We start from the raw sequence: 16,623 nt of genomic DNA, 5'->3' as shown, positions 1-16,623 counted from the left end.
ATTAAAACAACAGAAAGCTATCCTATCACTAGTTAAAACCTAAAGGCCAAACCCCCTCAGACTGCCACACTCCACACACACAAGGTGGAGGCGGGAATCGAACCCCCAACCCTGGAGGTGTGAGGCGAACGTGCTAACCACTAAGCCACCGTGCCCCCCCGTGCCCCCCCGTCACCTTTATGTTTATAATTTGTTCTCACAGTCACAAGGAGATTTTGGTTCTCTGATCTCAACGAGCTAGACGGGGTGTATACCTACAACAAAGCTGAAAGATATGGTGGCGTCAAATTATGTAGTGCTTTAAAAACTAGAACAATAATCTTGTAATGTACTCTGTACTGGACTGGCAGCCAATTCAAGGATCTCACTAAAGGTGTAACATGGTCCGTTTTCTTGGCCGACTTAATCATTCTGGCCGCAGCATTTTGTATATTTTGCAAGCGTGCCAGAGCTTTTTTTATCAATCCCAATATACAGAGAATTACAAATGATGGCAGAGATCGCTTTCTCAAAGTCTGTAGGAGATAGAAATGGTTTGGTTTTTGCTAAGAAAAAAAAATGGATTCAACCACAGAATTTATTTGCTTATCCATTTTTAACTCAGAATCCAAGATAAACCCCAGGCTTTTAACCCTTTTTTAGATGGCAACTGACAGGGAGGTATCTATTAGATGCTCGGACACTAAGTGGGCATCAGGACCAAAAACTATAACCTAAGTTTTCTCCTCATTTAATTTTAAAAAGTTAGCTGCCAACCAGTCTTTCACCTCCAGCATACATGCTAGTAGATTGCCAAAATCATCACAGTTTGGCTGTTTTACCGAAAAATAGATTGTTTTACCAAAAATTAGCAATTGTAGAGACGCAATTTCAAGTTTTCAAATTGATCCACTTTAAAGAGCGTTTTCAAAAAGCTCCGGTTTCGTTGACAAACACGTCATCTCGGTGTGGACGGAAGGCCAAAAGGAAGAGAAAACAAAAATGCATTAGTGTGGACATAGTGTAGCCCAAGACTACATACTGTCCTCAAATCATGCGTCAAAATTCTTTCACACTGTGTGGTTTTTGTCTGCAAAAGCAGCAAACTCAAGCTGAAAACCATACAGAGTAAAGCTGGCTTCAGAATCAGAAATGGTAGCTACACAAACTCTAAGCATGGATGGATAAACACTTGATTTAAACAGTTCCTGAAGGAAGGAAAGTCCCATGGGTACAGAGCATAGCACAATATGACACAGATTATTGCACGCACATGTGATCAAGTCTGATAGGAGTGTGTGTGTGAAGGGATTTCTTTTCTAAAATGTATGCATTACAAAGCTACACTTTACATTCAATTCAATTCAATGCAAGTCAAAGGAACACCATAAAACTAGATTTGTAAAGTTCGTCGCAACAAACTTTGATGTTGGCTTTGACGAAGCAAGTATTCGCAAAGGCCGGTCCTTTTTGGAAGCGAGTGGACATAAGGGTCAGTGTTACTTTTGGAGGCAAGTAGGCAGAAAGATAGGGTGCCAAAACACTTGGAGGCAAGTGGAGACGAGCATGTGACGTCATCCGAATACTCCTGAGGAAGGTCCCTCATTGTGCTGAGTGTTTTGATATATCACATGCCCATGTTGTGCAAATTTTTTTATTTTCACGTGACATCATGTGACGTCACGTGGCATCATCAGAATACACGTGAGGAAGTTCCCCTCATTGTTCTGAGTGTTTTGATATGTCACATGTCCATGTTGTAAACATTTCTTGATTTTGCATATTTTGGGGGCGGGGCTGCGGCACAACCGGAAGGCCAATCGGTACACCAATTTAAAAGTTTGTTCAGAGTCTCACCTTAAAGGAGCTGGCTGAGTTTAGTGTAGATAGTTCAAAAGCCTGCCGAGTTATAAACCTCCAAAGATTATAATGGGAGTCTATGGAAAAAAGGCCATTTGAGACCCGGTACCAGAAGTACCGGTACTCTGATCACTTAGAAAAGTAATAGCAACAAACTTCAGACCAGCGTCTACAACATATCCGAATTTGGTGCATGTGGCTCGAAAGCCCTAAGCTGCATTAAATTTTATAAATTTTTGTCTAAGCTTAAATAGGAAAACAGAATGTTGGCTTCTACAAAGCGACATAATAAATATTTATGCATTATGTCTGTATTATGATGGTGACACAGTGGTGCCTTTAAGTTCTCTGCTTTTCTCCAACTTCCAAAAAAGCATAAAAACAGAATAAAGATCGTAAAGTGTCAAATTAAATTACTATTTATCTCTAACATTTATCCCTAATGATCAATCCTGAGGTGATGATGGTGAGGAAAAACTCCCTTGAGATGATATGAGGAAGAAACCTTGAGAGGAACCAGGCTGAACCTCATCCTGACAGGAAATAATGTTAATGTATATAATGTCCTTTCTACAAGAGCTTATAGTCCAGTGGAGTTGTGTAACTAAGAGCTCCTGAGGAACTAAAAGGACAGGGTAATTTCTGAGTTAATTATAGACTTAACACTAATTCCTTCCTGCTGAAGTCTTCAAATGTTCACTGATGAAGACCTGAGCACAAAGCTGGTGTGACCGTCTCCAAATGGTTATCCACAGTAACCCCATGGGTCATGGGCTGTCCATGCGTTAACCTCACATAAGTCCCTTATGTGAGGTTTTTAAAACCATTCAAGTTAGTAACTGCTTTGTCCTGTCACAAATCTGCCTTTCAGCAAACACTGTGCTCAATGTTTTATGTTTTTTATGTAAAGTCATGTTTGCATGTATGGGGTCACGGTGGCTTATTGGTTAGCATGTTCACCTCACACCTCCAGGATCGGGGTTCGATTCCCGCCTCCACCTTGTGTGTGTGGAGTTTGCATGTTCTCCCCGTGCCTCGGGGGTTTCCTCCGGGTACTCCGGTTTCCTCCCCCGGTCCAAAGACATGCATGGTAGGTTGATTGGCATCTCTGGAAAAAATTGTCTGTAGTGTGTGATTGCGTGAGTGAATGAGAGTGTGTGTGTGCCCTGTGATGGGTTGGCACTCCGTCCAGGGTGTATCCTGCTTTGATGCCCGATGACGCCTGAGATAGGCACAGGCTCCCCGTGACCCGAGGTAGTTCGGATAAGCGGTAGAAGATGAATGAATGTGTGCATGTTTTATTTTAATGCCATCCTCCCTCCCCACGTCCTGTTATAGACTTAGATCCTGATTGTCCTCTCCGTTTCATTTGTCTTTAATTGTATATATAAGCCCTTAAGTTTGTAGATACATTTCTTCGTTCCTGTGTTTTCCTGTTGTCGTGTCCTTTAATATTCCTTATTAAACACTAACACTGGGGATAATTATACCCACTTAAATCCTTCAGTACACGAGATAGATCCGAACCCTATCTCGGGGTCATGGGGTGAGATGAGAATACAACTGGATGAGATGCTAGCCTATTGCAAGACACCATATTAGAAAAAAACCTCCTACTGTATATTTGTCTACACACAATATATTTACATGATATCATTTGGTTCAGTAAAAGAAAAGGACGGCAAAGACATACTGTACCTGCTGTATCAGAGAAGAATAAGAAGCCTTTATTTTGTCATATATACATTAAACACAATGAAATTCTTTCTTCGTATATCCCAACTTTGGAGGGTCATATTGCAGGGATGGCGATGATACAGCACCACCGGAGCAGTGAGGGTTAAGGGCCAATAGTGGCAGCTTGGAAGTGCTTTAACCTCTTGAGACACCATTGCCCATCCAAGACCTTGCTTTCCATCATTGAAACCGTGTTTTTATTTTGTTCTTGGCTATTATGGTACTTCAGCAATGATAGACACAAAATTTCTTCTGATCGTGGAAGCTGAATTTTGCTGAACGTTTTTGTAGAACACTAGTAAAGATTCTTAGGAACGAGGTCATGGGAGGCATGTTTCAGAGATGACAACATAGTCTTTTTTTTAGTATTTTCAACTGGTTCAATGTTCAGCTCTTTGTTTAGTGAACTAAATTATGTTCAAAATTAAACAAGGGGGGGGGGTAGTTCGGATAAGTGGTAGAAGATGAATGAATGAATAATAATAATAATAATAATAATAATAATAATAATAGGGGGGCACGGTGGCTTAGTGGTTGTCACGTTCACCTCACACCTCCATGGTTGGGGGTTCGATTCCCGCCTCCGCCTTGTGTGTGTGAAGTTTGCATGTTCTCCCCGTGCCTCGGGGGTTTCCTCCGGGTACTCCGGTTTCCTCCCTCGGTCCAAAGACATGCATGGTAGGTTGATTGGCATCTCTGGAAAATTGTCCGTAGTGTGTGATTGCGTGAGTGAATGAGAGTGTGTGTGTGTGTGCCCTGCGATGGGTTGGCACTCCGTCCAGGGTGTATCCTGCCTTGATGCCCGATGACACCTGAGATAGGCACAGGCTCCCCGTGACCCGAGGTAGTTCGGATAAGCGGTAGAAAATGAATGAATGAAACAAACAATTGGCGTACACACAACATTTCTGCTGTTGTAGTCCTTCTTGCTGCAGGCATAACCACTTACTTAGTTCCTGCAAGTTCTTTGCAAACTCTTCTCATATTTACAGCCAGAGTTTGACCCCACTCACCTTATGGTTTTGCCCTAGCTCAAGCTAAATGTTGATTCAATTTTTCTTACCCCTTCCCCCCTGGTGGTCACAGCTGAGAAGGTCAGTCTCATGGGGTCATTAGGGATTGCTCTTTGTCTTACCTCTGACCTCAGATTAGTTCACCAATAGTGGTCCTACTATTAAACTCCCAGTGAAATAGCTCTGAGGATCATCCGTGTTGGGGCAAGCTAATGGAAGAAAAGTGAGTCACCATTCAGGTGTCACTGCCAAGCTGCTTTGCTGTGTTATCAGTAACGGGACACCAGGGTTGGGAAAACCCCCTAAAGCAGATGGGGCTCTGCTCTGCTCCTGGAGTAAGATGGTACCTTGGAAGAACACCAAGGCATACCATATTTCCCCTATGGCCAAGATGAATTGCTGTGCAAGCTCTCATCTGGTAAAATGATGATCGTGGAATATGGGGGAATTTATGGCAGCTAGTGGTGTCCTTACTGTAGCTTCATCAGCTCAGTTATTTGTCTCTACATGGAACTCCCACTGATAGGGAATGCTTCTAACGTAGTAGGGAATGTAATATACGGAACCTATAAGAATTCCGCCAAAGGATAAGCTGAAGAACCTTTCAAGTGTCTAGGCTCAAGGTTTACTCTATATATGTAGTAGATCTCCATTTCACTAGGTCTTAATGACAAGACCATATTGAAAATATTACGTTTTTGCATTCTATATAATTTTAAGGCAGCTGTAACCATGTGTTTGAGGATGATGTGACGACGGAGGCACGGATTGACAAAACATGGATCCAGTCCATTAGCTGCCAGCTAACGATCCTAGCTCTATATCAATCATAAAATTGGCACCACGTAAAGAACAAATACCATTTTTATACTACATTTACTTTGGTTTAAAAATTGGGGACCTGCACTTTTAGGACACATTAAACTTGTCTAGATATTTAGAAATATAAGTTTGTCAAACAGTTTAGCTCTGCTTTTAGTTTGACTAGAAAATTCAGCTTTCATTTATGGCTGTGACATTAAGGGCCTTTTTACACCCGGTCACTTCATGTGTTGTCTCTGATCCGATAGCTATCTGATTTGTTAAAACTGTTCCATTTACATTAGGCCACATAAAAGCGTCTCGGCGAATCGTATATCGATCCGATCTTTCTACTCCCGCCCAAAATGCTAATATATTTTACCTCATTTCCAGGGTAATTGAAATGGAACATGCTTTGGTGTATGCGGTTTTCAGAACGCGATCAAAAAGAAGAAGAAAAAACTTGTTACGACGGTTATGCTACAAAAAACAACCCTTCGTGTCGTCCGTGTTATTTGTTTCTGGTGCGATGCACGACCCGTGAGTCACCTGCGAGTGACGTACTTCCGTTTAGGAGGAGTATAGCACTGACGTACAGTATGTGGCTTGAACAACCACATTCATTTACACCTGTCCAGTTTCATCTGAAACGCGTCCCAGACCACCTCCTGAAGGGGTTTGTACCATCGGATTTATATCCGTCTCAAAAACGTTTCGGAGGGCATTTAGGTCTTTTTACCATCGGATAGCTGTCGGATCACAGAAAACGCATGAAGTGACCAGGTATAAAAAGCCCCCTTTGAATGATTACATTATTTTGGTAAATCAGCCCCTGGGTGTTTTGCAGCAGGATCCGATGCTTTCCCTACAGAGACCCAACCCAGCCACCGAGGGGTTATCTCTTAGTGCTGGTCCCATGCCCAGATAAAAATGGGAGGGTTGTGTCAGTCAGGGCAGGACAACAACAACAACATCATAAACACTCTTTTGTTATATCCAAGTCCATCACTATTTCTGAAGCCAACACTGGGTCAGCCATTATATCACTTCCACTCAAATGATTAATAACTGCACCTCTCTTGTTATCTGTTTAGTTTCATTCGTTTAGTATATTCAACCAGTTTACTCACCATTAATCTTTGTGAGGTTTTGCCATTTTCCCATATACATTCTTCACATTGTTTATTGTATACAAGTTTGCTCACCCAGCATCGATCAGGATATGTGATTAATGGACTGATGGATATTTACCTGCTGATTTACATTTTTAATGTAAAGATCTAACTGCTTCATGACAGAATTTCACCATCGAATTATCTCAAGGTGTGGTTCACCAAGGCTAACACTACAACTCACCATTTGCCCAATTTTGAGAGCTGCCTCCTCCCCTCATCAAATCTGCTATTTTTATTTCCTGTTTGGTTCTTCTGGATTATCACAATGGTAGGTTCTTACAGTGCTGAGGCTTCCTGCTGAAATTATTTTGCCTCTCTCTATGTCAATGCCTGAATCAACACAGTTATTTTGCCTTTTACTGGAAAGGTGTTTAACATATGACCACATCTTATGTGACTTATAAGATTTAAGTTACTAAATTTGCTCTGTGCTTCTGACCATTGGCTCCTCGAGCTTCTCTAACTTTTTTGGCATATTGACAGTTTGGGTCCCTTGTAAATCAAATGGACACAAAGTTCCACAGGTCCTACATCAAGCTATAATTTGGACGGAGACCAACATTGCTGGTTTCCTCCGAACTGACCACTGAGTAGAAAGGAAGAAAAACACTGTAACTACTTGAGAAGTGTTCTCGGTAGATTGTAGGGTTCTAAATAAGATAGTGTTGATACCCATTACTTTGCTGACATCTGTTAAAAACCATTAACTCCTGGTAGAGCCTCAGAAGAGCATGCGACCTAATCAGCATTTGAGAAGGTTAGTAATTGAAAACAGTCTTTTTCACCATTAGCACACTGTGAAAATCTTATCATGCCATATGGATTGATTAATCACCCCTCTGTCTTCTAAGCATTCATTACATACTTACTACATTCACTTACTTACATACTAGACCAGGGGTCGGCAACCTTAAACATTAAAAGGCCACTTTCACACTGCAGGTAAAAGTGACCCAAATCAGATTTTTTTGGGGTCAAGTGACCAGGTCAGACTTCTTCAGGAGTAGTGTGAACACTCAAATCTAGTCCAGATCTGATTTTTTCAAATCAGATTCAGACCACTTCCATATGTGGTCCTGAATCAGACCCAAATCTGATTTTTTCCAATGTGGCCGCAGTGTGAACAACCGAGGCGGATTTGATGCGACTTTTACGTCAATCTACATCGACATTCGTCACAATTATGCGCCGGCGAGTTCGCACACAAACGTGACTACGCCTACAAAATGGATCAAATAATCAAAAGTTGCCCTCGACATCTGAAAATTTTCAAAACACTGCGTCTCTATGGTGCCATTACACAAACATTTAGAAAGAAAAGCAAAAACGCTTACTTCCTCCATAACCTCGCCAACTTTAGCGCAACGGCGTGCTGCGTGTGACGTCATTGTTATTGTTCGTTTGCGCATGCGGGTCGGTTCGAAACATCAAACAGTTCACACTGGTATCTGATATAGGTCACATTTTAAAAGGTAATGTGAACAGCCAAACAAAAAAATCAGATCTGAGCAAAATATCCGAATTGAGCAATAGGACTTGCAGTGTGAACGCGGCTTAAGAGCCATTTGGACCCGTTTCCCACAGAAAAAAAAACACAGGTAGCCACAAAACCACTTTGACATCTAAAATGAAGATAACGCTGCATATATCGTTTTTTACCTTTATGGAAAGTATAGAAAAAACTGTAGTGTGTTGCATTTATGAAATCAGTGAACTGCTACCGAGTAAACGAAATTTTATTTCTGCAATCAAACAAAAATTTTAACTCGCCAGCTGCAGCAAACCAAAAATGCGTCTGCTTCCGTGTGTCGGATTTCACAGTTACGACGCGTATTTTGAGTGACAAACAAATTAAACACGGTTTATTTTAATGTTACAAGAGCATCATAATCTTTTTAAAAACTAACTAACTAAAAATTAAAAAAAAATTTTAATTAAATATTTATTTTTCAAATCTACAGGGAGCCGCAGAAGAGGGACTAAACAGCCACTTGCGGCTCTGGAGCCGCGGGTTGCCGACCCCTGGTCTAGACAAATTGTAATAGTGTACATATATTTTAATACATGTGGATACCATGTCTGAAAATATTTCTGTATGTAAGGTTCTGAAATGTTTGCTTGATTACCAGTCGTTTATCAAAGCTAAGAAATGTCTGTTTTGCCAGATTGTGATGAGCAGGAGGTCAAAATGGCCAAGCATTAGGTAAGTGGAGAGCTCAAATGATTCCTTGGTTTTGCCAGTGTCTTATCACATGCTTGTTCAAAGGTTCAACCCCTCTAATCAAAGTTCTGAAGGGAGTAAAATTAGGTCAGATGGAAATCGGCTACAACCCAATCCTTCAGGGATCTAAAAGGCTCCAGACTCCAGGTACACCTGAGCCCCTGTGCTTAAACATCCAGATTTAAAAATGCCCTTTGTGGCAAGGTAGATGCCCTAGATGTCAGAATAAGAGCATTCAAGGTATTCTTCTAAACAGTATCCACATACCAATATTTTTTCACTTCAAAACTATGATTAGATGAATTAAAAGGTATGAATTTGTTAATAGTAGACAGAAATTCTGGACAGATAGAACCTTACAACCTTACCTCTGACTGACCACTCCAATCCTGAATCCAGAGATTTTTACCTTGACAAGGCAAAGTAGGCTTTTTGTAGTTGACATTTGACCATCCAATAAACACTGAATCCAATGGATCATCACTGACAGTCTTCATTAGAATGGACAGATGGAGCACACCAACCAGAAGTCCAACCTACACAGATACACTGGCAGTGGATGGGTGGATAATTCCTTTAGACAGTATGAGTACAGGATACAGCCCACATGAACTAACACCAAGCTTGCAGATCACACAAGACATTGGTCCATTTAAAAGTATATGAATCGAGAACCAACCCAGCAGCTTCCTGTTTACTGTAAAAGATATAAGATCCTGCTCCTACATGGACAGCCTGGAGATAAATGGGCTGCTGTTGATGGAGCACAATTGCCATGAACAGTTTTGTGCTCAGGTCTCCATCAGTGAGCAGTTGATTCTCAACAAGACTCAGTTTCTAATCAAGCAATTTTTTTTTTTGCTTAAAGCAGCTTTATGACCACTGTTAATATTCATTCATTCATTCATTCATTCATTTTCTACCGCTTATCCGAACTACCTCGGGTCACGGGGAGCCTGTGCCTATCTCATGCGTCATCGGGCATCAAGGCAGGATACACCCTGGACGGAGTGCCAACCCATCACAGGGCACACACACACTCTCATTCACTCACACAATCACACACTACGGACAATTTTCCAGAGATGCCAATCAACCTACCATGCATGTCTTTGGACCGCGGGAGGAAACCGGAGTACCCGGAGGAAACCCCCGAGGCACGGGGAGAACATGCAAACTCCACACACACAAGGTGGAGGCGGGAATCGAACCCCCAACCCTGGAGGTGTGAGGCGAACGTGCTAACCACTAAGACACCGTAACCCCTACTGTTAATAATTAAATAAAAATAATTAAACAAAAGGGATACAGTCTGGACGGGAGGCCAGTCCATCTCAGAACAACATGCAGATATGTACAATTTAGAGCTACCAATGTGCAAGAAACCCGAGAACCCGGAAGAAACACAAAAGAACAAGAGACAAACATGTGGAACTCTACACTGAGAGTAACCCAAGCTCAGGATTGAACTGGGAGCCCTGGAGCTGTTAACTCGCAGCAATACCTGCTTCGTCAACGATTCCCTACACTGTGATGAGCAAAACAGTAAAATAGCAGTATCATGGTACCCAGAATCTCACAGATACTTTCTGGCCAAATAATATATGTATATAAACTATATATACTATATATACTATACTATATATACTATATATACTATACTATATATACTATATATACTATACTATATATACACTATATACTATACTATATATACTATACTATATATACACTATATATACTATACTATATATACTATATATACTATATATACTATACTATATATACACTATATACTATACTATATATACTATACTATATATACACTATATATACTATACTATATATACTATACTATATATACACTATATATACTATACTATATATACTATATATACACTATATATACACACTATATACACTATACTATATATACTATAAAATACAAAAATAGATTCATACGTAAATAAATACAATCTACTGTACAATAAATTAGGAGGATCTACAAGGGGAAATAGACCAAATAAGGGAAAACAGAGAAACATATATGGCATGTAAATAAAAAGAAATCTATTATTTTTATTTCTAATTTTATGTTGTACAGCCTATGTAAATATATGTGGCTTATAGATAGAATAGATAGAATAGATAGATAGATAGATAGATAGATAGATAGATGAATAGATAGATAGATAGATGAATAGATAGATAGAATAGATAGATAGATGAATAGATAGATAGATAGATAGATAGATGAATAGATAGATGAATAGATAGATAGATAGATAGATAGATAGATAGATAGATAGATAGATAGATAGATAGATAGATAGATAGATAGATAGATAGATAGATAGATAGATAGATAGATAGATAGAATAGATAGATAGATAGAGAGAATAGATAGATAGATAGATAGATAGATAGATAGATAGAATAGAGAGATATAGATATAGATAGATAGATAGATAGATAGATAGATAGACAGATAGATAGATAGATGAATAGATAGATAGATAGATAGAATAGAGATATAGATAGATAGATAGATAGAAGTGAGGAAGCAAGTGAGGAAAGTGCACTCAGAGGAAAGACTTAAAATGGAGACCTTCTAACACAGTCTTTATGACTCCAGCAGCAACAGCAGCTCCAAGAAACAAATCTTGGACGTGGAGTAAATCCTGGTACGGACTTCTAAATTCTGAGGAAAGATGAACGCAGCAGAGTCACGGAGTAAGATGGGAAGAATTTAATAACTTTCTGAAATAAAAGCATTAGAAGAAGAATTAGAAGAAGAATCCATTTTATTTGGTCACATATATATTACAGCTCAGTGAAATTATTTCTTCGCACATCCCAACATTGGAATTTGAGATTTGAACTCACAACCTTCTCCTCGGTGGTCCCATACATACAATACATGAAAAAAAAAGCCTTAATAGTTCTTTCAAGTATCTTTATTAAAATCCAGTACAGTTTTGTGTATCAAAATAACATTTAAGAAAATACAGGAAAAATGAGTCCTCTGATCGGTAAGATATCACTCAGAATCTGTCTTTATGATGATTTTGTGTTCCTTGTTAAAAATTTGACTTCTTTCAAAGTTCAGACCCCGAACACTTGCCGTTATTTCGTCCCCTGAAACATCCGATTAAAAGGATTTAACACCAGAGGTGCACAGATGTGTGTGTGTGTGTGTGTGTGTGTGTGTGTGTGTGTGTGTCACTCAGTAAACCGAACTCCCGCTTCTGTGACATAAAACACACATCGATGAACACCTTTAGTCCTTACAGTGTTACATGCCACTGAGAAAAGCTGTTTGTTCTCCTCAGGAACGTTACTTTGGACACTTTTGGAGAACAGAAGTCTGTGTGTGAGAATCTTTTGCCAGGCTCGACAGAGATACTGCTTGTCGAAGTCCGAGCTGCATTTCCACGGCTCTGACGATCCGGAAGCCGTCGAGCTGGACGAATAATTTTTCATGACCGCATGCGTGGTGGCAAACACGACAAGGCCGTAGTCTCTCCTGAGCTTATCCAGGATCTCTGTGCATTTTCTCATATTGGCCTCCTGTCGAGCCAGGCTGTCACCACCGTTGGCGCGATCTATCCAATAGAAGGCAGAGATGCTGTCTACGACGAGCAGGCAGACGGTGGGCCGAGTGCACAGAGTTCCCTCCAGATAATGCAGCGTAAGGAGGAGCTGGACGGAGCTGGAGCAATGGAGCACAGAGAGGCGACCTAAGCTGGAACGGACCACCTCTGTGTCCACCTGCACATCCATCTCGCTCTCTGGAGGTGACGGGGTCAGACAGGCCTCCAGGACGCTCACCAGACGCAGCATGTCAAAGTGGTAGTCTGTGTCTATGAAGACGACCTCCACCTCCAGCCCTCCGCTGTGTGTGGGGAGGATACAGCGGCTCACGAGGTGGTACAACATCTCTGTCTTACCGCTTCCTTCTACTCCATGAAACTCAATGACATCACCTGGAGATGAAAAACAATAAAAAATTATAAACAATATGTTATGACAAGTCCTTTGGTTTAAAACGTCCATCGATCCAATGGATGGATGTATGAATGAACGGATGGTAACGTAAAACAAATCGTGTATGACGAGCGTCTGAGTTTCTGCAGAACGCTTGGTGGGATGGATGACTGGTTGCTTGGAAGAATTGGTAGATATTAATGTACAAAAATGAGGCTGTGTCAAACATTTCAGCTTCCATTGTATATGTAATTGGATGGATGGATGGATGGATGGATGGATGAATAGATAGTACTAAAAATGGAGGTTTGTTTGCATTTCAGTTTCTACCGTATAGACGGATGTATGCATAGATAGATAGATAACTGGAGGGTTTGATAGATGGCTAATGAGAAGAGTTTCAATTTCCACTGCATGGTGGGTTGGATTGCTTGGATGGATGGATGGATGGATGGATGTTTGGTTGTTAGGATAAATGTACGAATAAATGGATGGATGGATAGGTGCAGGGTTAAAACGTTTTTTTACTACACAAAACGCGGTTGTAGCTGCGTCTCTACGTTACTACGATAGAAAAGAGGTGTTATTTGTGTAGTAACAGCGCTCACTTGTGACTTGCACATGTGCGACTTACTCCCACCTCTGATGTGATATGAACAAGTGGAGTTTGTATATCAGTTACCTTGAACTGGACCACCATTCATAGGAAAAATGTGGCGATCGATGTCTTGGAGCGATCGTCTCCCCTCGATCCTGGCTAAGAGCTGTGAATAACAACATGTCTGGGTAATAAACTGAAAATAAAGTTTTAAATAAATGTAGCGTAACAAACACACAGACGTACAGTAATAAACACACAGACGTACAAGTCATAATGAACACACAGACGTACAGTAATAAACACACAGACGTACAAGTCATAACAAACACACAGACGTACAGTAATAACACACACACAGACGTACAGTCATAACAAACACACAGACGTACAGTCATAACAAACACACAGACGTACAGTCATAATGAACACACAGACATACAGTCATAACAAACACACAGACGTACAGTCATAATGAACACACAGACATACAGTAATAACAAACACACAGACGTACAGTAATAACACACACACAGACGTACAGTAATAACACACACACAGACGTACAGTCATAACAAACACACAGACATACAGTAATAACAAACACACAGACATACAGTAATAACAAACACACAGACATACAGTCATAACAAACACACAGACATACAGTAATAACAAACACACAGACGTACAGTCATAATGAACACACAGACGTACAGTCATAATGAACACACAGACGTACAGTAATAACAAACACACAGACGTACAGTAATAACAAACACACAGACGTACAGTCATAATGAACACACAGACGTACAGTAATAACAAACACACAGACGTACAGTAATAACACACACACAGACGTACAGTCATAACAAACACACAGACATACAGTAATAACAAACACACAGACGTACAGTCATAATGAACACACAGACGTACAGTAATAACACACACAGACGTACAGTAATAACAAACACACAGACGTACAGTAATAACAAACACACAGACGTACAGTCATAACAAACACACAGACGTACAGTAATAACGAACACACAGACGTACAGTAATAAACACACAGACGTACAGTAATAACAAACACACAGACGTACAGTAATAACAAACACACAGACGTACAGTAATAACAAACACACAGACGTACAGTAATAAACACACAGACGTACAGTAATAACAAACACACAGACGTACAGTCATAATGAACACACAGACGTACAGTCATAACAAACACACAGACGTACAGTAATAACAAACACACAGACGTACAGTCATAACAAACACACAGACGTACAGTAATAATAAACACACAGACGTACAGTCATAACGAACACACAGACGTACAGTAATAACAAACACACAGACGTACAGTAATAACAAACACACAGACGTACAGTCATAATGAACACACAGACGTACAGTAATAAACACACAGACGTACAGTAATAAACAACCAGACGTACAGTCATAACGAACACACAGACGTACAGTAATAAACACACAGACGTACAGTCATAACACACACACAGACGTACAGTCATAATGAACACACAGACGTACAGTAATAACAAACACACAGACGTACAGTAATAACAAACACACAGACGTACAGTCATAACAAACACACAGACGTACAGTCATAATGAACACACAGACGTACAGTAATAAACACACAGACGTACAGTAATAAACAACCAGACGTACAGTCATAATGAACACACAGACGTACAGTAATAAACACACAGACGTACAGTCATAACGAACACACAGACGTACAGTAATAAACACACAGACGTACAGTAATAACAAACACAGACGTACAGTAATAACAAACACACAGACGTACAGTCATAAACACACAGACGTACAGTCATAACACACACACAGACGTACAGTAATAACACACACACAGACGTACAGTAATAACAAACACACAGATGTACAGTAATAACACACACAGACGTACAGTTACAACAAACACACAGACATACAGTAATAACACACACACAGACGTACAGTAATAACAAACACACAGATGTACAGTAATAACAAACACACAGACGTACAGTAATAAACACACAGACGTACAGTCATAACACACACACAGACGTACAGTAATAACAAACACAGACGTACAGTAATAACAAACACAGACGTACAGTAATAACAAACACACAGACGTACAGTCATAAACACACAGACGTACAGTCATAACACACACACAGACGTACAGTAATAACAAACACACAGATGTACAGTAATAACAAACACACAGATGTACAGTAATAACACACACACAGACATACAGTAATAACACACACACAGATGTACAGTAATAACAAACACACAGATGTACAGTAATAACACACACACAGACGTACAGTAATAACAAACACACAGACATACAGTAATAACACACACAGACGTACAGTAATAACAAACACACAGACGTACAGTCATAATGAACACACAGACGTACAGTAATAACAAACACACAGACATACAGTAATAACAAACACACAGACGTACAGTCATAACAAACACACAGACGTACAGTCATAACAAACACACAGACGTACAGTAATAACGAACACACAGACGTACAGTAATAAACACACAGACGTACAGTCATAATGAACACACAGACGTACAGTAATAAACACACAGACGTACAGTCATAACAAACACACAGACGTACAGTCATAACAAACACACAGACGTACAGTAATAACACACACACAGACGTACAGTAATAACAAACACAGACGTACAGTAATAACAAACACAGACGTACAGTCATAACAAACACACAGACGTACAGTAATAACAAACACACAGACGTACAGTAATAACAAACACACAGACGTACAGTAATAACACACACACAGACGTACAGTCATAACAAACACACAGACGTACAGTAATAACACACACACAGACATACAGTAATAACAAACACACAGACGTACAGTAATAACAAACACACAGACATACAGTAATAACAAACACACAGACGTACAGTCATAACAAACACACAGACGTACAGTCATAACAAACACACAGACGTACAGTAATAACGAACACACAGACGTACAGTAATAAACACACAGACGTACAGTCATAATGAACACACAGACGTACAGTAATAAACACACAGACGTACAGTCATAACAAACACACAGACGTACAGTCATAACAAACACACAGACGTACAGTCATAACAAACACACAGACGTA

At 40.0% G+C, this 16,623-nt stretch overlaps 1 protein-coding gene across 1 annotated transcript in view; it reads right to left on the bottom strand.

Annotated features, from left to right (window-relative positions):
• Window positions 1–11,598: 11,598 nt before the first annotated feature.
• The window catches only part of xrcc2 (X-ray repair complementing defective repair in Chinese hamster cells 2), a 6,331-nt gene continuing 1,306 nt past the window's right edge, over window positions 11,599–16,623 (bottom strand). The window contains exons 2-3 of the mRNA XM_060869539.1: window positions 13,456–13,537; window positions 11,599–12,772 (exon numbers count right to left, since the gene is read on the bottom strand). Coding sequence (XP_060725522.1) covers window positions 12,009–12,772; window positions 13,456–13,537 — 846 coding nt within the window. The 3' untranslated portion in view covers window positions 11,599–12,008. The remainder of the gene's footprint in view (window positions 12,773–13,455; window positions 13,538–16,623) is intronic.

The sequence above is a fragment of the Tachysurus vachellii genome, chromosome 5 (assembly GCF_030014155.1).
Source record: "Tachysurus vachellii isolate PV-2020 chromosome 5, HZAU_Pvac_v1, whole genome shotgun sequence".
Lineage (NCBI taxonomy): Eukaryota > Metazoa > Chordata > Actinopteri > Siluriformes > Bagridae > Tachysurus > Tachysurus vachellii.
The sequence above is the reverse complement of the archived record's forward strand: the minus strand, read 5'-3'. Positions and strand labels throughout refer to the sequence as shown.